The following is a 23,329-nucleotide window of genomic DNA, read 5'->3' on the forward strand; positions in this document are numbered from 1 at the left end:
GAGTTAATTTCCTAGTGAGACACTTTTGTTTTCTTCACCTGCCAATCTTTTTTTTTCATCCCAAAGGGGTTGAAATTGGATTAAGCCAAGCAAGCCATATGGTATTGATATGTGAAGCCCAGTCTTGTCATGGACTTGTTTGAGAAGAGAAATATGGTTTTAAGTTTCCTGATCAGGAACATGATGCTCTTGGCTGTCTGGTCACTGCCTTCCCATTCTGTCAACGTCTGCAAGTGGCTCAGTCTGGAGACACCTTCCCATGGTGTTCAAACATAGAAATTCAACTTTTTCTTTTCAGTTTAAAAATGTCAACTGTGTTCCTTTCCATTCTCTCACAGAGCAAGTTGAGCTGGGAGGGAATGTGAAGAGGGATATAAAAAAAAAGGTAATCAAATAAAACAATTGACATGGTTTAGTTCTTGGTTCAGGAAGCCAGGTGGCTCAGTAAACTTTGCCCCGTGTCCTTGGCAAGAAATCATTGCTCCGGCTCTGAAGTCCAGGGGATTGTTTGACATTTTATGGTTTCAATTATGAAAAAAACACATGTGCCTGCGAAGAGAAAACACACACACACACACACACACACACACGCACACACACACAACTTGGCCCAAGTGACATCCTGGGTCATCCATCCAGTGAGCCCGCCCAGGCACACTACCATCTACACCCCCTCCCCCCGTCCACTGACCCATCCTCCATCATCTCCCTGGTGTGGGCTCAGCTGAACATCCCCATCCGGACTTCCTCCCTCCCCAGTGCAGCTGATCTCCCCCTGCGGCCCGAGCAGCTCTTCTGCCGCCTGCTGCCTCTGCTGATGGGTCACGGAGACACTCCCCGCCCTGACCTCTCGTCCCACCCCGGCAGCGTCTGCACGTGTACCGCAGCATGCCCCCCCACTGGGCTCCTCTTAGCGCTGCTAAATGGCCTGTTCAGCTGAAACCCGGGGGCGTTTGGAGACGCTACATACATTTTCAAATCAGGAGGGGGTTTTTTTTGTCAGGTCCATGGATTTGATGGCACTCTGTCTTTATGTAACTGCTCAGGCTCAGACATTTTTGTGGTTTGAATTTTTGTCAGCCTAACTGCAGGGAACATTTGAATGTTTATCCCGACTGTGAAGTGCAGTGAAAAAAAATGAGATGGGGAAAAAAAGCCAAAATGTGCTTTTACACAGAAACAAAAAAAATGTCCTTCAAGTGGCACCATATACAGATAAAATAGTGTCTCTGATTGCCACATTGCATTTTTCGTAATACGTAATATCATGGCAAGCACCCAGCCCATGGCACGTTTACTGCATTCACTTGGTCAAAACAGTAGCTGGAGAGAGCAGTCAGGAGCACACAGTCCTTTCTCTGCCAAGCGTGTCTTTAAGTCCCCTTAAAGTTGTGGAAACGTTGACTCAGACATTTGGTAATACCTCTGCCTGTGCCACCACGCGCACATTAGTTTGATACCCATTACCATGGCAATATATCCATGGAGTGATCCCAGACTTTTCCCATTGCAACTTGTTGGTTTGGGAGCTCGTTGTATTTACTTAATGCTTTACCATTAGAGGACACAGACCTGCAAGTGTGAGTGATGTCATTGGACGCTGGAAATTTGCTGAGCTAACACAGCAACTGGTTTTCATCATAAAAAGATGATGTGTTCTGTTGGGGACTTAACATGCTATTACAGATTATTGGGAGGGTGTTATTATTCTTACAAAAAATGAATTGGCCTCGGGACTTGAAGGCTACTACACTCTCTTGAAATGCTAGCAATACTTGTTACACCTTAATCTATACATACTGTAGGTTAATTTCTCTGCTCGCTTGACAGCCAGCGTTTCCTCCACCTCATCAGGGCGGCTGTATCTGTTATCAGTTAGGAGTTTCCCAGTGTTGTATGTTTCCATGGCGCCACCCCACAGCATCTGCTTTTAAGCCTGGCAGGGGCCATGTTTCATCACTGAAAATGAACCAGAAGAACCTCTGATGAATTGTACTCACACACACTAATTTGTCCCATGAGTGCTACCCTTGCAAATAGGGTGTGATATTCAAGAAGGCTCTGGTAATGGAATGGGAAAAAAGTATGTAATGATGAATAATGGCATGTACTAGGAGAGAAGCCGCTGGTGCCCCCAGCCTTTCATCCACGTTGGTAACACTGCCATAGGTCAAACCTGACTACCGACCTGCCTAACCCCCCTCAAGGATTTAACAAGGTTACAGGAAGTGGTCTGCAGTAGCAGTAGAATGGTAGCTGTGACATTAACATGACTTTTCGTGTTCAATTACATAGGCTAAATCTGTTGTAATCCCCCGAAAATCCCAAGTTGAACCAGAGCACAACTATGAGTGCATGCCACCATTTTGCATCCATTTTGTGTTGCAGATGGTGGTGACGAAGTTTTCACATCTGGGAAATCTGTATACCGTCTGCTTACACTCCCTCTGATTAAAGAAAACAATATAGACTCAGCTGGGATAGCCAAGTACAATTGCACAATGCAATGCAATGTTTGCATAAAGGATACATGGTAAATGTGAGGTCCGTTATTGATGGGGATTGTCGGTTGTTCCATGTTCAAGAAATCCCCAGGCTTACAAGGAGCACAGAAAACACAAACACATTTCTTATGGCCTCGACAATTTTAGGGAAAATGGCCAACTCTGCATTGCTTCTTGTTCACACAGTGCTGCTCTGCTGTTCTCATTAAATTTTCCCTAGAGAAGTATCCCAATCATGCAAGCATTTTACCATATATGCCTAAAGCACTAAAATTGCATACTGTATTTTCTACATACATCTGTTTGATATGATCGATCCTATATATTTTAGACTACATGACAGCAGCTTTCCTCCACACAATACTGTTTTACCCCTACAAACCAGTAAATCAGCAATCATGCAGGCATAACTAATGCTTTTCAGTGATTCAGCAAGGACGCAATCAGCAAAACTAATGCTTTTGTAATAGATTGTGTTTGGCAAACACAACACAAACTTAATCTGTTATACAATGACATGATTGCAGTGGTTTGAGTCACAAGTTATCGTTTATAGGTGTAAGGCTTTTATAACAATGACGGGCAGTTCTCACAGTTCTGGGAGTGAAATTGGTGACAGCTGGGTCCAACCCGCAGGATCAATCCCATTCCCTGTACACAGATGACGACGGCTCGTGGAGGCCAAGTAAAAGGGCTCAGCTTAGTATGACAGAGATGTAAAACAGAAAAAGAAAGATATGGAGACAGAGAGTGCTCAAGGGAGAAAGAAGAAGGTGGAGTGTTAGAGATATACAGAGATGGTGAGAGTATGGGTGGTAGAGAGAAAGATGAAGTGAGTGTGTGTGTGTGTGTGTGTGTGAGATGCAGAGAAATGGATACATTTGTGGGACAGGGTGTAGGAGTTAACGGATAGCTTTGTTCTGCTTTGGAACTAACTCTCTCTCTCTCTTTGTTCAGATCATCCCATGGGCCATTGTAATGTGGCACGGCTGGGATATATACACATGCTATGTGCTTAATCCCAAAGGGCCTTCACAGCTGTAATACTCTATTAACCATCCCAACAGCTGTAATAGTCTATTATCCATCCCAGATTGGAAAAAAAACATATGTGCACACATGTGCTTGACCACCCTCACAATTGTTATCCATTGAGACTTTGTGTAGTGACACAGAGTTGGCAGAGATAGTGATAAGCCTTTGCTCTGTGCCACCCTTGATGCCAGACATTGTGCACAGATGGCAGTGTAATGCCCGGAGCAGAAAGATGGGGGGAAAATTCAAATGAAAAGCAATAAAAAAACATGTAATAAGCATCAGATGGAAGGATGAATTGACATTGAGATCATGCGAAAGAGTCAGTCTCTCTCTCTCTCTCTTTCTCTCTCTCTTCTCTCTCTCTCTCTCTTTCTCTCTTTCTTCTCTCGCTGTCTCTGTTCCCTCCAGATGTAGAGAAGACACTCAGCCAGCAACATCATCAATGTTTTTCATCTCTGCCTATCTTATAACATTTCCTTTCAATGGGGCCAAGTGCTGCCGTTCTCTATGGAGAATTCACCATCCGCGTCCGCCCTTGTTCTTCCTCTCTGGTGATAATAACCACCTTGCTTCCTAAAGGTTTTCTTTATTATCTCTTAAAGATGATGCAAAGCACATGGGAAACAGATGCAACTCTCTGGCCAGGGTCAAACGGCCCCAACCTGGGTGTTCAAACTGTGACATTACAAATGGGACTCAGGTTTAGGACCTTTTTGTAAAAGCCAGTGATCCTTGTATGAGTTTTCCAAAAGAGAGGTAGGGGGAGGGGTGGGTAGCGGTGGTGGTGGTGGTGGGGAGTGGTTGTACATTGGCCGTCGTCCCACAGCCTTGGTGGCAGCAGCCCAGGGAACAGCCATACATTGATGGGAATCCTACCACCGTGCCAGGAGCAGGAAGCATAGCCCCCTCCATGTGATATGGAAAGCATAGGCCAGCTGTTAATGCGCTCACAGCCCCAGACACTTGGCTCTGACGCAGCAGACACGAGGAGAGGGGCTCTGGGTGGGACGCCAAAGGCCTCTGCTCCCAGACGGTCCATATGTAAATACATACAATGTGCAGACACACACACACACACACACACACCGGCTCCCATCCCGAAACACTCCCTTGCTCCCTAATACTCTCCACCACTGACTCATACGCCATCACTGACACATTCGTACTGTGCACCCGCCCATGTAATGTATACACTCTAATGGGCGTACGTACATATGGGGCCTATGCGCGCATGGCTAGCCTGTTGGCTCCTTTGGTGATGAAAACTTTCCACTGCGGCGTTCACGGCCATGCCGCCACAGAAACTGGGTGAGCCGTTTGCTTTGGAGAGCTTCCCATTACTAAGCACCGTGCTGCATATCAAATCGGCGGGCCCATTGTCAATGCTGATCCCAAGTAATGAGTGCATGAACACAAATTAACCGTTCGAGGTCTGGACCGTACTTCTGGGATTTTCTTGAGCTTCAAACTGTTTTTCACCAGCCTTGTTTTACCAATCGGCTGCCAGGGGAGTTGTTCGTTCAGATGTCTCCCAGCGCACTTAACTCAATGAATGCAAGCCTGAAAATTACAAAAGATCCTGTCTGTTCAATTGAAGACAAATATCTGCTTATGGGCAGCAGACTGGAAAAACTGTCTCGAAAGAATGCTATGTTGAGCATGTGTCTGTGAGCTACTCAGCCTTCATCCATAATAGCGTTATTATCTCAGACGTCTATATTTCTAAATAGATAGCCTATTGGTATTGCTGTTTACTGAAATGGCAATCACTAAAAAATGTAAAGATGAGTTTGTGTTAATGTTCATGTCAATACTACATTTTATTAATGCTAATCGATGAAACTCTGTTGTAGAGTTGTTGTATACATATTGCCATGGTTCCCCCAACTCAAGGACATTAGGAGAGACTGATTCAGTAAAGTCTGGAGAAACTGCATGTAGAGAGAACAAAGACCCCTGTATAACTTACACAGGAAGCCCCCAGAGAGAACTTGCCCATGTCACCATTTATAAAGGTGGAACTAATGGGAGCTAACGTCTTGGGTAAGAGCCAAGGTAAAACCCCTTACCACACCCTTGTTGCCCTATTTCTGTGTTCCCACCATATGGAAACTGTTTTTGCTTTGTTCACCAGCATCTGACACACCTCTTTCCATGGTTTCCCTGATGTAACTAACTGCCATCTATGTCCAATGGCATCATGGAGTTTTTAGCAATACCACTGCTGCTAGCTGTCCTGAATTAGCCCAGTTAATGTAACTGAACAAAACCAGAGCCTGATAACATTGTGAATGAAGAATGGAATGGCTATCTTCCCACTATCTTTACTGGCTTTGGACCAGTAAGCTGAAGGGAACTCTAGTCACTGTTTTAGACTCAAGGCTGAGCACCCGGAGGTATCAGGTGTTGCTGATAAGAATGAGAAGTTAGAAGCTAGCTTACCAACTATTTGGTTTGTTGCTTGGTCCTAACTATAGTTTTGTTCTGGATTATGTCCCGAGTTGTGTCCTTAAAAAACACTAGTGAACTCAACTAAGTGGACTTATCTGAACTGGAGCAGTTATATGCCTTGGAAAACGCTTAAAGTGTACTGTGGCAAGAAGACATAGGCATATGGACATACTGCTGTGTTACTGCCATATGATTGTGTTTCATTGTCCAAAAGTCTGGCTTTAACGACCAAAAACGGATTTCAAAACACTGCACCCCGACATATGATGTATTATACGTGTCTAGTAAGACACACATTCCCTTGTTTTTCACTATTTTGCCTTTTATAGTGAAGGCCGCTTCCAGAGAGCTAATGCACGGTATTGCCAGTGTGGATCATCCAGTGCCTGTAAGTTTCTGAGGCAATGAATCTAAATACTTTCCTGTTGTGTCCTGACACTCCTCACCTCTACACTTTTGATACCATGCCAGCTGTGTTTTACCAACGTAATTCTGTTGTCTCATTGACCAGGGAATATGCTGTTAATCTAATTATGGTGCGAAGGTACATTTCACAGTGTGTCCTTTCACATGCCCTGGGCCCATGGTTACTTACTCCTCCCGTGCTATATGACCTCCACCCTCAGTTTCATACTGGTCATGAATATATGGAACATATGGTTCACTGGCCCCTCCAAGCTCAAGAGACTATTGTTTTATGAGATCTTATAGCATCCCGTGTCAATTTGTAAAAAGAAAACATGGAGCGAAAGTTCATGTCAGGCTCTTTGCCTTGGTCCCGTGATCAAATACTGACTCATATACATTTACCGTAGGCCCTGACCCACCATGTGCTGTATTTTTATATGACTCAACGCTGTACCTTTGGCTTGTGTGAAAATGAGAGGTAAGCTTTCACGTAGTTTATGTAATTAATGAGTTCTGTGGTGGACTTAAGCATTTGGGTGTGGGCAGTATGACTCCAGTTTGGGCTTCCATACGTCGAAGGGGCCCGGTGAGGACTGGCTGCCGTCACAGCTCAGCATGTTCTCTCCCCGCCCTTCTTCTCTCTTACTGTAATAAAGATGCAGTTTCCTCAGCTTCAGCAGCCATGTGTTCAAGGCCTCTGAACACCATATGTGTGTGTGTGTGTGTGTGTTTACATTTGTGTGTGTGTGTGTATGTGTTTACGTGTGTGTGTATATGTGTTTACGTGTGTGTGTGTGTGTGTGTGTGTGTGTGTGTGAGAGACAAAGACGGAGTTCCTTATAAAGTGCGTGACCTTTCTGCCCTGCTCTCCTGTCACTCATGCCTCTGACAAGCGGCTTGTAAAAACATCCTGGTGGGACCACACATGGCCTCGGCCACCTCCTTATCCCCTCGTTTGGGTTATCAGTGGCTCAACACTGCTGGGTATAATGGGAGGCCCCCAAATTAAGTCTGAGTAGAAAGCTCCAACATGAAATTGGCATTATCTCAGATATGGGTTCCCCTTATCGGTTAGAGGCCACGTGATGCTCCTTAAGGGGGACGTGGGACAGTGATTAGAAGGTGGAAGGAAAAGAAAGACAGAGAGGATCTTTTAAGACACGTAGAGCTGTTGAGTGGGCTTGTGTAAATATTGGAGAGCCTGTTAAAAACAGGTGTGATTTAAGATGGTCAAGCCAAAGTGAGCATGGCCATAACATTAATCTATTATATGTGCAGTTATGTCCGGTAGTGGGACTACCAGATGAATAGACAATGAACCATTCAGCCCAGATGAGCAATTCCGTTTTTTAGATATATAGCCACAAACCTTATTGTTAAACATGTGACATACAAAAGCACGTGCACTAGCCACAGCACATGGCATTGATAACTTTCCTCATGAACATTACAAAGTGTCCTTCATCACTCATTTTTGCTCACCTTTGAACCGTAGAAAAAAAAACATGCAAGGACTTAAGACACATGAGGGGATGTGCACACACACACACATAAACATACACACACACACACACTATCTCCCCTGCAAAGACAGCCTAAGGGACATTTCCACCGACAGCTGGAGAGAGCTCTAGGTCTTTTTCTTTCTTTCCTTTTTTTTCAAAATGACTTTTTTTTTGTGACTAAGTCCGGATCCTCTACACTTTACTCCATAGTAATGGTCTCCCTCTTTTATCTCTCTCTCTCTCTCCTCTCTCTCTCTCTCTCTCTCTCTCTCTCCTTTTCTCTCGTTCTCTGAGCTCTCGGAAGAGGAGAGGGGGGGAGTGGCCCCGTTGCAGGGCTTCAATAAAAAGGCTCTTGTGTGGACCTGTGTGGAGCCCAAACTTCCCCCCACTTGGTACCACGCTCTTCTGCTGTCTGCCCGCTTGCCTGCCTGCCTGCCTGCGCGCCTGTCTGCTTGCCCGCAACTCCAGTCTGCTGGCAAACACAAAGAGTGAGGGCAGAAAGAAAGTGAGACAGAGGGAGACACAGAGAGAGAGGGACTCAGGTTTTTTATGCTGTGTGCACTTTAAACAACAAAAAAAAAAGAAACAGAAGCATCTCTGTCCGCAATTGTTTTAACCTTCCCAGAGAAGAGGCCCCTGGAAAGAAAAGCAAAAGGCAACCACCCAGAAGAGAAGATGATTATTCTGCTTTCCATGGCGATGCTGGCCCTGAGCCTGGCCAACGGCGTGCAAGACCAGGCCGGCAGTGCTGTCTACTCCACAGGTAAGAGATGAAAGTGGATGAGAGTGTATCAGAGCTGGATGAGAGTGCATTCAGCAAAGTGTATCTCTTTATGAGTGTATGGGAGAGAGACACGGTGTGTGAGAAACAGAGTGTGAGAGAAAGTGTGTGTGTGGGTGTGTGTGTGTGTGTCTGTCTGTCTGTCTGTCTGTCTGTGTATCAATGTGAATGCTAATGAATGACAAGACAAAGAGAAGGAGAGAGAGTGAAAGAGAGAGCCTTTATTCATGAAAATCTGATTCTTGCGATTCCATTCATTCTGCAAAGTGCTAAAGCTCCACTTGATAGATTTACTGGGGTGTGTGTGTGTGTAGGGGGGGAGGGGGCTAGCGGGGGGGGGGGGCAGCAGATTCCTTTTCTGACCTACTGTCTGTAGCTACCGGCACTTTGTGGGTAATAAAGCCTTCAGCTTCCCTTGGTAGTTGCTGTTGTTTAATTCTCAGCAACCCGTCAGGCTGAACAATTTCCACTCTCCACTTGCTCACATTACCTCAGCACTTCACACCAAACTCCCTTGGTGAGCTAAGCTAGTAGCTTAGAACAGCTCTCTCCTCAACAAGAATCTTACTCTCACCTTTCCTCTATGTACGCACATGTTCACAACCTTGAGCAGGAGGGCTACTTTTACAAGTACAATGTAAATAGTGACAGAAAGGGTTTGTGTGTGTGTGTGTGTGTGTGTGTGTGTGTGAGGGGAGGGGGGGGGCGTGTTGTATGGAGCACATCAGCTCAGCACATGTGTCTGAGTATTATGTCTATACCAGGCTCTCTTGGGGCTCTTTAACGACTGTATGTTTGTGAATGCCAGACCTTTGTCAGAGATGCTTGTTCTCTGTAGGGGAGGGTCTTTTTTTCAGCGGCAGCCGCAGCGGCTGTGGTGGTAGTGGTGGTGGTTGCAGCCAGTGGCTTGCAGACGTGATGCTTTCCTTCTGTGTAAACGTTTACACTCCCCCTGTGGGCCGTGATGTCAGATGCTTGGCCAAGCGGGCTAGGCTGGGGATGTGTGTGCGTGTGTGTGTGTCTCTGTGTGTGTGTGTGTGTGTGTGTTTCTCTGTGTGTCTGTGTGAGTGTGTGCATGTGTCAGTGTGTGTGTGTGTGTGTGTGTGTTTCTCTGTGTGTCTGTGTTTCTCTGTGTGTCTGTGTGTCTGTGTGAGTGTGTGCATGTGTCAGTGTGTGTGTGTGAGTGTGTGTGTGTGTGTGTGTGTGTGTGTGTGTGTGTGAGTGTGTGTGTGTGTGTGTGTGTGCGCGTTTGTGTGTGTGTGTGTGTGTTGGGGGGAGTAGAGACTGCAGTGGTAGAGAGACTGAGAGGGAGTGCTGGGTGTGTTGTAGGTTCTACACAGTGGATCTTTATGTGTCCATGCCATATGGTGGGTGGAACGAGGGGGGTGGGTGTGGCTGAACACGTCACTGGCGGAGCGCCTGCCAGAGAACCGGCGTCTCTGGCGCTGCCAGATCGCTCTGACTCACAGCGTCCGCTGAGACCCTCTCCAAACTCTCTAGAGAGTTCTGCACGGGCTTTGACAGGAACAGCGTTGAGATTAACAGTCTTCTCGACCACCCCCCCACACACACACACACACACACACACACACACACACACACACACACACACACACACACACACACACACACACACCCCCAAGTTCCTATGGCGTAGAGCAGGGGGCTCTGGGCTGTGCTGAACCGGGGCCAAATGACTCTCCCTTTTCCCCTCTGAGGTAATGGTCCGTTCGCTTCATGGGCTGGCGCTGGGGCTGGGTCTGGGGCTGGGGCTGGGTCTGGCGCTGGGGTGGGATGGAGGCTGGGCTCGGGACGGAGAGGATGGGGGATGGGGCGCCGGGCTTTATGGCTCTTTTAAATGAGCTCTCAAGACTGAGTTTCAGGAGAGCACTGGCAACAGCACAATGCTGACCATGGACTGCCAGACAAGGGAATTGTTTAGCTTGTGGTGTGTGTGTGTGTGTGTGTGTGTGTGTGTTTGTGTGTGTGTGTGTGTGTGTGTGTGTGTGTGTGTGTGTGTGTGTGTGTGTGTGTGTGTGTGTGTGTCTGTGTGTGCTTGTGCAACAGGTTAATTCCCTTAATTGATTTGACATGTTTCCTTTTCAAATTACAGTTTCTTTTCTATTAATTGTCTCTTCCCCTCTCTCTCCATCATTGCATATGTGCAGAAGTGTCTCAATTTCTTCATCCAACTTTATATGTAAAGTGGTTATGTGTGTGTGTGTGTGTGTGTGTGTGTGTGTCTGTCCTGTGTTCATGCCAGTATGCTTATGTGTGCCCTAACATAACATGATTAATGTCTACATTGAGTTATGCTTGCTAAGCAATGTTGTTGGAGACTGTACAAAACCTACAGAAGAGAGAGCTCAGCCAAGCTGCAAGGGGTGTGGTGTGGTGTGTGGACGATATGGTCCATAACACACAGTTAGTCACGGCACAGCTGGACCCAGTGTTGTCAATCCCTGCTGATTGTCATTGTGTCATTAGCGTATAATCAATTTATAAAGTACTTTTTCTGACAGCTCCTTGACGATGTCTACGGCTTTCAGCATGTGCCATATAGACAGATGACATGCTGCCAGCTGTAAAGAAGTGGAGAGAGTATTCATTCGCATTCGCTGCCGTGTCGAATCCCACCGTTACTGTTAATTTACTGCACTCTCTTCCGTACCCACAAAGAAACAGATGTTTCTGATCACTCGCTTGTACAGCCTCTCTTTTACTGAGTGACAGAGAATCGTGTAGGGTCGTAAAATGCCAGTAGGTCCTGGCAGCTACCAGTGCTGTGATTTTTTTGTTGTTTTTTGTTTAGTTTTCTTTTTTCTATTTAATGTTCCACACATGGGCTCATTTAAGTCATATACACTTAATTGTTACCCCCTCCCTTACCCAAACATTTCAAGGGATGATTGCTGAGCCATAAGGACTGGTGCCTGTGTGTTGAAGAGTTAGAAACGGGCTCTTGACCTAATTTCAATGGCGTTCCATAAACAAGCTATACTATGACAAATGAAATCAGAAGAAAAGGACAGAAAAGGGAAGGAAAATATAGCCCCATTTTTGCCTATATATGGTGAAGGGTTTGGGGCACTCGGAGTCACACATTCCAGACTGTTATCTTAAATCTGTCAATGTGAGGAAAGAGACCCAAATCTCCTTTCATCCGCTAACTGTACTGTTAAACAACTACTGTACAATGTTACACATTTTACCCTATTATTACAACATTTACCCTGTTTGGAGAAAGAGTGTGTGTATGTGTGTGCGACCGCTCTCATATCCCAAGTCCATCCTCAGCCCCCTCCGTCTTCATCACACCACAGAGCACTTGTAAGACATCGTCCACAGCAGGCAATCGTGAATGGAGACGCTGGGTTCTCGCAGGCTTATCTGCGGACAGCTCACTCTTAAAAGCAGCAGGAGCGGAGAGCACAGCGATGGTGTCACCTCTGGGTAGTTGCCCTTCCAATGCACACGCTGAGTGAATGCTCCCTTTGACAGGAGATTATGTCATAATGCAACAGCCTTAACCATCGCCACCTCAGCGCGTCGTCTTCCAGGCCTCAGTATTTATTGGGCCTCGAGACAAGGTGACTCATGAGCTTATGCAAGTGGCTCAGGGCTCGGGGTGGGGGTGGGTGGTAGGGAAATCTGATCCAGGGATCTGGCTATAAATGAAGGGCTTCTTTCACTCCAAGGCCCCATTGTTTCTAATTACTGCAAAGCGAAGTGGGATTTCGTATCACTGCCTCATGAGTAGACTTCACATACAGTACAGGCCTTGAATAATGGACGCACATTGTGTGTGTGTGTGTGTGTGTGTGTGTGATTTTGTGTTTGTCTGTGCATTTGGTGCATTTCACCATATGTTTGTGTGTCTGTTATACATGTTTAGGGGAATGCCTGCATGGGGTGGTGGGGGGGTAGCCTTCTGTTCATTAAGAGCCACAGCAGGGTAGAGTCAAGGAAAGAGCCACTTTGTGTCCACTGCCGTCTCTGTTCTTTTGAGGAAATCTGGAAAGTGGGCTGGGGACCATGGGGAACAGAGGATGAGAAGGGGGAGGTTGGGGGGGGGGTTAGTGAGTGGGGGCTAACAGGGGTGGTGATTGGGGCGGAAGGCGTAAAACCTGGAAGGCCTGGTAGTGATTCCCGTATCCGCTGCAACATGTGGGAAAGGTTTTTGCCAGTGGAAGGGAAGAGCCAGCGGAACGCCTTGCGCGCCGTGGCTTTGGTGTGGCCCCGGGAGCCTGCGGATATGCTGCATCTGACTCCACTGAGGTCCCAGTATACACGCCAGACAGATGCGGACCAGAGACAATGGCAAGGGAGGAGTGGGAGAGGCAGGGAGAGAGAAAGAAAGAGAGAGAGAGAGAAAGAAAGGGAGAGAGAGAAAGAGAGAAGGGGGGCAGAGGAGGAAGAAACAGGAGAAACACGAGGAGGAGAGTGAGAGACCTGGAGACAGTGAGGAAGAAATAGAGAGAGAAAAAAACTGAGAGAAATAGAGAGAAAGAAGGAACTGAGAGAGAGAGAGAGAGAGAGAGTAGGGGAGAGAGAGAAACTGCAAGATTGTGAAATTCAGATTCAGAACGGCCAGGGATATGACTCCACATCTCATCGGACGCATTAAACACATAAAGATGACAGGTTCATACGTAATAGGCGGTACTGTGCTAGCTCAGTAGGGAAAGGCAGGACCAACTATTTCCTTTGCAAACCTAAGCAAACTAGATGTACCGCATAGCGGTACAAAATATGACCGCCGCTCAGTCCTGTACATCCGTTCCGCGAAAATAAATCACACTTCAATTTGTCTCCATATTTTACTCCATCCCCCACTCTTGAAACTTTTGTGTATGCTTGTTTGGCATGCCTGAGTGTGTGTGTGCGGGCTGCATAGAAAGTACCCCTACTGGTGCTGAAAAGGTGAATAGATTGTAGAATAGCCAAAGAAGATGTAGAATTGTTATAAAACCTTTAAAATCTCTAAACAATCACAAGTAGGGCAGTTCATCACAGTTCATCCATTGCAACTGGATTGATGAAAGGTCACTTACACCTGTAGGCTACATTGTATTTGGGAAAAGCAAAAGGTATCAGCATAATGTTATTTATTTATTTATTTTTTATGTATTTATAAACAAAAACATCTCTGTCAGTTCCATGCCGTTTTCAACAGCTATCAAAAAACAAAGGTCATTTTTTGGATGGATGGATTTTTTGTGAATGTTTCTTCTTCTACATAAGATTTTAGTCATCTTTAGTTCATGTAATACTTTATTGTCAATGCACAAATTAAGTAACAGTAGTCTGAAACGTTATTGTTAATGCACAAATTAAGTAACAGTAGCCTAGTCTGAAACGAAGTGCTGTTTTACATCTAACCAGTGGTGCAAATAACTGTCATGTCCAAATGGGCCTTTGATGAAATGCGCCGCTAGACTGTTCATACACATTTTAACGGGCCAAAGTTGAAGAGCTTTTTGTCCGTTATTGTTAGTGCAAATATAGGCTGATTCATGTTCCCTTGCATTGTTTAACTGAGGTCCATGGCTAGTCTGGCTTTCATCAGACCAAGCTCAATCTTTTAAGAAATCAAAAAAATAATAAATAGCGGGCAGATCAGGCTGGGTTCACCCAGCCTAGTCCATAGGCACCCGATATTGTTTAATTTTCCGATTGAGATATACACGCTCTGGCTATTCTAAATGCAAAAAATGCATCAGGGAGTTATGACAAAACGGTAACTAACAAACTAGATCCTAATAGAAAGTTGTTAGCTTCCCCAAGCTACAGGTAGGATTATAAGGTAGGCCTATTGACAACATAAATTGTCAATAGGCTATGCTAGCGACACAAATAAAATCTCCTTTGAAACCAATGGCTTCACGCCTTACAGTATCAAGCGGACTTAAACTGTCATATCGCGGGCTTAAAAGTTCTAATAACATTCACGCAGCTCCATGAGTCAAGGAAAGCGCAAATGAAGTAGCCACTTCTAAATGGGACCTACTACACAGTAGCTTAAGGTGTTTTGCTAAAACAGCCATAATGAAATGAAGGTGTCATTGTTTGGATACTTCACACACACGCTTTTTTAATTTCACAGACTACAACTACCAAGCTGTAATCAAAGCACATCGATTCCCCTCTCACACCCTGCACGCACTTAAAACAAAATAAACAGGCGCCTCAGTCTCACGCATGTATAGGCAAAACTGCATCAGACCGGGTGTAACGTTGGTAAATCTTCCATTGCACAGAATGATTTTGTAGCACGTGCAATAAATGACAGTCGAAAGATACAAACAGTGCTGCTATACATTTGCTTGGTATAACCGCATTTATAGTTTTCTACAAATGCAATAAATCAAATGCCTCCATCACTCAACCAACGCTAACGGTAACATTACCTAGGTCCTTATTGATATTACAAGATTAACGTACCTGCAGTAAAACCAAGCATGTCCGATAAACATCCTCAGATTTATTTCGGGCTCAAGAAGAAATGGGAATTACACTTCATGTGAACATCGTCCTATCCTTATTAGATGTTCGCTGCGCGTAAATTACAGTCCTTGTATGAAGCGTCCATTGTTTTTCCAACCCCTTTAACTTCCAACAAAATTACGTCTCACTGCAACGATCATCTAGTGGACAAACGACTACTTCTCGCCAATACTGAAAATGCAGCCATGATGATGATGATGAATATTTATTTTGGCTTTCTTTTAATCCTACTGATTTTCATTTTTTTTTTACGGGGGCAAATCACAAATGAGTGATTATGAGCCAGGTTTATGTGGGCCCTTGAGACCAACATACCATAAAAGATTCACAGAGAACTGTGTCTGCCCTACCCTCCTTTCGGGGTCCAGTCCAGCGGGGGCTGCAGATGAAAACGAAAAATGACGGTTCCATGCTATCCATATGAGGGGTACATGCTCACCAAGTTTTGTGTACCCCGGTCTTTCAGTGTCCCGGGAATCCTTGTTGGTGTCGTCACTAAATGTACACATAAATTATTTTATTGTAAGGCCCCCATGAACGAAAGTACACAAAACTTGGCATGCATTCAGAGGGTGTCATAATGATCCTACACTTTTAATTTTGTGCAGTTTGACCTTGTCAGCCAGAGATATTGAGATGAAAACACCTAATTTTATGCTTTTTAATTTTTTAACTAGGTGGCGCTATACATGAAATAAGTGGTAATGGGATGGGTTGACATGCCCCCTTAAGACCAACATACAAAAAGGTGGACCTCCTAGGCCCCACGGTTCTCGAGATATTCACAGAAAACTGTCTCCGGCCACCTACAGGCCAGTTGGTGTATAGTAACATAAATTAATTTATTGTGTGGCCCCCCATGAACGGAATTCCACAAAACTTGGCGTGCATACAGAGACTGTCATAATGATTCTACACTTCCAATTTCGTGGCAGTTTTGACTATGTTAGGTCACAGATACCTTCAATTACACCACCTCATTTTTACTTTTTTTGTGTTTAACTAGGTGGCGCTATACATGAAATGAGTGGTTATGGAATGCGTTGACATGGCCCCTTGAGATCAACATACAAAAAATAATGGTCCTCCTAAACCTTACGGTTCTCGAGATATTCACAGAAAACTGTGTCTGCCCTACCCTCCTTTCGGGGGGTGCAGTCCAGCGTGGGGGCTACAGATCAAAACGAAAAACGATGGTTCCATGCTATCCATATGGGGTTACATGCCCACCAAGTTTTGTCTACCCCGGTCTTTCAGTGTCCCGGAATCATTGGACGGAAATTTGGACATCGAAAAAAAAAAAAAAAAAAAAAAAAAAAAAAAAAAAAAAATCTGATTAAACCTATATGACCGCCCGGCTGCGCTTGGCGGTCATAATAAATGCTGTCTCAACAATTTCCCCAATAACAAATTATTTGGAAACAATCTTTGTCCTTTGAAAATTCTTCAGTGTGTGTACATAATTGTCTATTGTGACAGAACATGGTGCAAATTAAATAGATTTTACACCCCACAATGATGATGCGTATGTGTTGCTGAACTGGCTATGACATTAAGTATTTGGCTGGTTTTCAGAAAATATATGTGGGCCATGAAATCTCTGAGACCCCAGAGGTCAAGTAAAACCAACAGTGTAGCAGATGTGCTTGAGGAATAATGATTTGTATGTCCATAAAGTATAATATGGCCTGCTTGCAATCCTCACATCAGGGAAATTTCTACACTTAACCTAGCAAATAATCTCTTAACTTAAAAGGACTCTTTGTCTGCAGGAGAGGAAACAAGCCAAAGCCATGTTTAAGTCCAATCAGAATGAACAAAGCAAGAGTTAATCCAACTTGATGATATGGCAGAATCTGGTGTATGAAGTAAGATCTTGTGCTGTGTGTGCCGTAAAAAAAGAGGTAGGAGGTAGAAGACTTGCATTAAGAAGTAAGGGGAGGACATGCCAGTTCTTTGTCCAGCTAGGCAACAGTTAAGCAAACTGACCAGAGTTGGGGCGCAGTGAGAGGGGGAAGTGTAATGGCTTGTACGGAATGAACAGGGAGCTTTGATGACAGGAGTATTTTCCGCTAAGGGTCTCTCTGACAAAGCTGTTCTCTGGAAAAAAAGGAATATGATGCAAATTCCCGGGCCTCCAGGACTTTCTCACAGGTAACTGGGAGAACCTCCTCAGAGATAATAATGGGGCTTTAACCACTTCCAGATGTTATAATTTCCCATAGCTTTCCAATAATGTGCACACGGGCAGACGGCACCATTTAGTCGTTTCGTTCGTGGATCTAAAGGTTTGGCTGGTCTGGCCGCCTTATGATTGGATTTATATGGCTTGCATCAGTCTCCCACCATGCACAATGACTCTTTTGTTCTGCTTTTGAACTGCCTTGTTGAATGAAAGAAAAGAAACATCTATTTAGCCATGCTCTCCATACTGTGTTTTTTTTTGTTTGCTCAGAAATTAGCCCTAGAAAGCATTGTCGGGGGGTTAGGATTTACAAATTACTCTGAACATCCTTGCCCCACAGCTCAGCCCTTTAACAAAAGGCTGTCTGTTATGTTCTAGAAAATGTTCCAGATGTCGAGGTCATCACCGATTCTCCCAGCATCGTCGCCACCCGAGGAGGTAACCTCACCCTGCCCTGCCGCCTGCACCGCACCTTTGGCTTCAACTTTGGCAGCTCTGGCATGAGGGTGAAGTGGACCAAGTACAGTCAGGACCTCTCGCAGGAGAGTGATGTGTTCGTGTCCATGGGCTTCCACAAGAAGGCCTACGGGAGTTTCCAGGGCCGCGCCTTCCTGCGGGAAGCTGATGACAATGACGCCACCCTCGTCATCACCAACGCGGGCCTGGACGACTATGGCAAGTACAAGTGCGAGGTCATTGATGGCATGGACGACAATGTTGTGGAGGTGACCGTGGAATTCCAAAACACCAAGGGTAAGAGGCCTTCATTTTTTCCCCGTAAAATTGAGTGCAAAAGGCAATGGAAAACAAATTATACTATCTTAAGGGCCATTCACATTAGGAACGATAACTATAAAGACAACTGTTACTATAACAATAAGAACATCCACTCTGACCACCGATAAGAAGCTGAAGTTCATGTCAAAGAATTTTATGTCTGAAATTTAAATGATTGTCATTGGCTGTCAGCTTTGCATCATTCTTAAAATCACTCTGAAAGTGATGCCCAACAATATCTTTCTTCATGTCTTTATCATTATAATATGCGGTGTGGATGTTGTCATTCATACTAACTGTTGGTTTTGCTGTCATTATAGTTACCATATTCCGATAGTGGGAATGGCCCTTTATTGTTTGGCAATGTCTGGTCAAATTCAATTTGGAACATTTGAGCTTGCTATACAACACAACTGGTGACACTTCTAAAGTGTAACCTCATATGAGATCACCACTTTTTTATTATTATTTGTTAGTTATTGTTTGTTTGTTTTTATAGGGCATTAGACCAAAGCACATAATTTTGTCTTTCATATATTTTATGATGACTCAATGTTATTTACATCAGAGGTCTGTTAAATAACAGTAAGCAGAAGGACGTTTAGCAAAGGGCTGATAAGCCACATTAAACCACAGTCTACTCCACTTTCCCCCCATACCCATCCTTATTTACATAACTATAAAACAAGCATAGGACGTTCCTTTTATAAAAAGCAATAACAAACTGCACACTGTAATAGTATGTGGTTTCCATGCTCCATCTGGGCCAAGACCGCCCTTGCGGACTTGGCTTTGGGCTAACAAAAGGAGTCTATAACAGGGAGAATTTTGATTGCTGGGCATAATGAAAGCTGCCTGGCACAACTAGCCATTGTTAACATGAGATCGTTGTCCAGCACAATGGAAATCTCTGAAGCTGGTAGTGATTTGTTTGATGTAACTGAATCAAGTCCTTGTGTTTCTCACAGTGGAGAAGGCAAAATGTGCTGAAGTGGCTGAATAGCCGACCAAATTTTGCCCCCATTCCCAAACAAATCTCACCCTTGATACTAGACCTACTATACACAAGACAGTTTAAGGAATACATAAAGGGAAGAGTAACTTTATCATTAACTGTTTTGACAGTTCTTTAACTGAGCAAGCCACAACATTTGAATATATTTGTCACAAAGAGTCCCCTTGCCTTCTTGGATGTTAAGTCGCGCTGTATGGCTGTGGGCCATCACAAACTTCACAGTCAACTACTCCTCAGTTCCTCTGGTAAAGAATCCCTTTTGCTTTCTTCAGGTGTTGTGTACCCGTACTACCCTCGCCTTGGCCGCTACAACCTCAACTTCCATGATGGCGAGAGGGCCTGTCTGGATCAGGACTCTGTGTTGGCCTCCTTCGAGCAGTTGTACGATGCCTGGCAGGAGGGCCTGGACTGGTGCAACGCTGGCTGGTTGAACGACGGTTCCGTGCAGTACCCCATCACCAAGCCCAGGGAGCCCTGCGGCGGCAAGGCCAGCGCTGGCGTCAGGAACTACGGCATTCGTGACAAGTCCAACAGCCTCTTCGATGCCTTCTGCTTCACTGGGCCTCTGACAGGTAGCACAAGCCAGCATATCACCCAAAGAAGAAATGTAGAAATGTTTGCAACTCGCTAACATGTGTGTCTATTCGGTCACTGTAGCAGACAAAAAGCAATGCAGATGGCTGATTGGCTTGGTAATGCTGTTGAATTGTGAACATACTTGTACTGTAGGTCCCATGCCCATGGTTGCTTATTTGTGGTAAATATTTTCCACCCACTAAGCCTCTGGACTAAGGGGAATTTCCTCTAGTTCACAAGTAGTGTCCTAGTAGTAGTGGTGTCATAACTGAGGTGTCATCTCTTAGTTCTGTCATTGAAGGGGCTGTGCGTATAGAATGCTGTTGGATTTGAGTTGTCTTGATGATTATGTTTGTCATGGCACTCTTCCATTGACTTGCATTGTATTGCATTGAGGTACTGTACAAAGTTGAATTACAGAGTACCGCCCCAAAATGGTCTGACACTAGCTGTTTAGCATACCAACTTTGGTGGTTATCTGGGCAACACCTAGCATTTCTTCAATGTTTTGAAGTAAAAAAAAAAGCCACACATATCCCCTTTAAATACATATTGATGACATGGAAGAACGCACAAACTCACAGCCTTTTCTCTTCAAATCCCCAGGGCGTTTCTACTGGTTGGTCCAGCCTGACAAGCTGACATTCGATGAGGCCGTGCAAGCCTGCCAGAATGACGGTGCCGAGATTGCCAAGGTGGGCCACATGTTTTCCGCTTGGAAGCTTCAGGGCTATGACCGCTGCGACGCCGGCTGGCTGGCCGATGGTAGTGTCCGCTACCCTATCGCCAACCCCAGAAAGAACTGCAGCCCGACGGAGGCCGCCGTGCGCATGGTCGGATTCCCCGACAAGAAGTACAAGCTCTACGGTGTTTACTGCTACAAAGCCCAGTAAGAACTCGTAACCCAGATATGTCAAGGTTCGAACAGAACAACCAAAGAGATAGACGAACAAAAAAAAAAAAAAAACATGTTTTAGTACACAATGGACTATTAGCATGAACTAGCATTATTCCACCAAACTGTGATAACCTTTATATTATAAATACAAACTGAGAATAAACCTCAGATACTGTAAAAGATATTTTATATACTGAAACATTCCACACATATACATTGGTAAACCGCATAAAAGTTATTGAAAGTTCATGAAATATGAATAAACACAAACAATTGGATATTTGGTACATCTACAGTGTATGCAACTCAAGTGGTAGATGAATGGGATGATAGTGGATTGAGACACATCAGGCTAGCTATGATTATTTTCTGTGAATGTGTCAGAGTAATTCATTGAAGCACATTTTATTTCTTTGAAATCTAAAAAGCCACTGCTAGATTGGAAAGACTGAAATCCAAATTTCTTTTTTTATTTTGGTCTGGTCTGTAACTGTTATTTTCTTTCTTTGTCACTCACAAGGCTCATGTCCATTTTCCTTTGACAGCTTTTCAGTGTACTCTTGAACATTTTAAACTGTGATCATGTGTTTGATTTATCTGCTTGAAATATAAAATGAATGTATGTGTCATTCTGCCTTTGTGTTGATAGGTAGTTGTTTCCTCCTCTTTTATGGTTAATCATAGTCACCAGGTATCTGTTCTATGCCTATGTAACTTTCCCTTTAGCTATTGAAAACTTACTTTGTATGGCCACTTTTTATTCTTTTTTTCTTGTGTTCTTTGATTGTGACATTGTTTTGTATTGTGTAATTACATTTTTACATGTCCTCATACATAGATTTATATTAGAATGCCTCATAAATGCATTGCATGGACGCCCCAAGTTGAATGCTCAAAACTGAGTTTAGAGCCATAGTTGGCTGTTTCAAACTAAAACCTAGTAAAAAACCTGTCCAAGCAGTAGTTAGCATTTAGCTTGTATAACCATCACAGCTGCCATGAATTGACAATGTCTCATAGTTGGCATGTATAGTCACCCATGACAGAACACTATGTATGTACAGAAAATTTGCAGCTGTATCAACCTTAACACTGGACACTTGCTGCCAAGACAGGAAAAAAACAAATCCCCAAATAGAGAGTTTTTCAAATATTTGTCAGCTGTATGCCCATGACAAACTGCATCATAGTTCCATGAGGCACTTGCATTTTACCTAAGACCCAGTTGCTGAAGGGCAACAGTGCATAAAGACGTTTGGGTTAAACCTTGTTGTTGCTAGTGCCATGTTAGTCATCGACTCATACCCCAGTCACAGGAGACTCTCAGTAGTTTACACAGAGCCTTTTGTTAGGTGTCTGTTGGCGGTCCATTTGACTGGCTTTCATCTATCTGAAGTTTACAACAAGAGATTTAAAGAAAAGGAAAAACGCGGAGTCTGACTGAGTCATGAGACAGAGAAGGGAATGCTGAACATTACAGTTAGTTAATAACATTTGATTTTCATTTCTGAGATATTTTTCATCAGTAATGCGTAAAACGATAAAATGATTGCAATAATGCCATGCTTTTTGGAGTGCTGTTGCTACTAGCAACTGTTCAACAGTTGACTTTGCATCTTCGTGAAACATGCAACTCATGAAACATTTAAACCATCTCTATTTAAACCAATACTAAAGCCATCCTGTATTGTTCTTATAACCACAGCTATCACCACACAATGAGTAGCAGAACAGGTCAGACACTTAGCTTAAAAGACATTTGATTCAAATATCCCCTATTGCCTACTCCATGTGACAGGGATATAGTACTGTTATATGATTGCTTGGTTTGAGTTTGCCATTAAATCACTGCATTTTGCATTATCAATTTCAGTTGTAAAGCCACAAAGATGATTGCCAATAGGTCAATTTTACATGCTGTTTTATGTACACACAACAGTACAAATGCCATCCAAATTATGTTTACTTGATCCCAGCTCCAAACAGAAAATAAAAGCCTTAAATTTTACTTGAGTTATGAAACTTTTTTTATTCTCCTCCTCCCTCTCACATCATGACTGCATTTAAATCCTTCAGTGTTGGTGTGGTTGTTGGGTAGATACTATGCCAGCGGGGTTGGAGAGGTCTGATTTATGTGATCATTATTGTGCGAAGGGTGGTTTGACTGTGAAGCCGACTGGTAACTTCATGTTCCAGAACAGAGGAGTTTTGGATGGTGTGTAAGGAATCAGTGTATATCTGATCCGAACCCTTCACAGTTTACCACACTGTGGTAGAACTAGAACCAGAGCAACACTTGAGACCACCCTGCCTAATTAGTTCAGTATGATAACTGTTAGCAGCTAGACAGCAAATCCAACATCGCAGCACCCACAACGAGCAGATTCCTGGCGGCTGCCCATGATGGAACACAACTGGAAATGTCTCCCTTCCCTTGTCCTGTCTCCTGGAAATGTCTCCTGTCCCTTTGCAACTCTTTGGCTTGTAAAACAAAACAAAAAAAGTTAACTTGGACTTAGCCTCATCCGCACAATGTTCTGCTTAGCGTTATGAAATTCAAATGCATATTATGAGATGTTATGCGAATTGAGAGAACCACAATGGGTGATGGTTCTTGAACAGCAGGAGAAATAATCTCATAAGCAGTGCACTCCGTCACTGACACAGAGAGGGGAGCAGAAGAA

General features: G+C 44.2%; 1 protein-coding gene across 3 annotated transcripts in view; it reads left to right on the plus strand.

Annotated features, from left to right (window-relative positions):
- hapln1a (hyaluronan and proteoglycan link protein 1a) overlaps positions 1-22,653 on the plus strand; it is a 30,418-nt gene extending 7,765 nt beyond the window's left edge. For 2 of the 3 annotated variants that reach the window (XM_048244322.1, XM_048244323.1), the window contains exons 2-5: positions 8,532-8,669; positions 17,758-18,132; positions 19,444-19,743; positions 20,354-22,653. In XM_048244322.1, coding sequence (XP_048100279.1) covers positions 8,582-8,669; positions 17,758-18,132; positions 19,444-19,743; positions 20,354-20,640 — 1,050 coding nt within the window. In that variant the 5' untranslated portion in view covers positions 8,532-8,581 and the 3' untranslated portion in view covers positions 20,641-22,653. Of the gene's footprint in view, positions 1-8,302; positions 8,670-17,757; positions 18,133-19,443; positions 19,744-20,353 lie in introns of those variants that run through there. The other variant, XM_048244320.1, reaches the window with a different exon arrangement.
- Positions 22,654-23,329: the final 676 nt, after the last annotated feature.

Source organism: Alosa alosa, chromosome 5 (genome assembly GCF_017589495.1).
Source record: "Alosa alosa isolate M-15738 ecotype Scorff River chromosome 5, AALO_Geno_1.1, whole genome shotgun sequence".
Lineage (NCBI taxonomy): Eukaryota > Metazoa > Chordata > Actinopteri > Clupeiformes > Clupeidae > Alosa > Alosa alosa.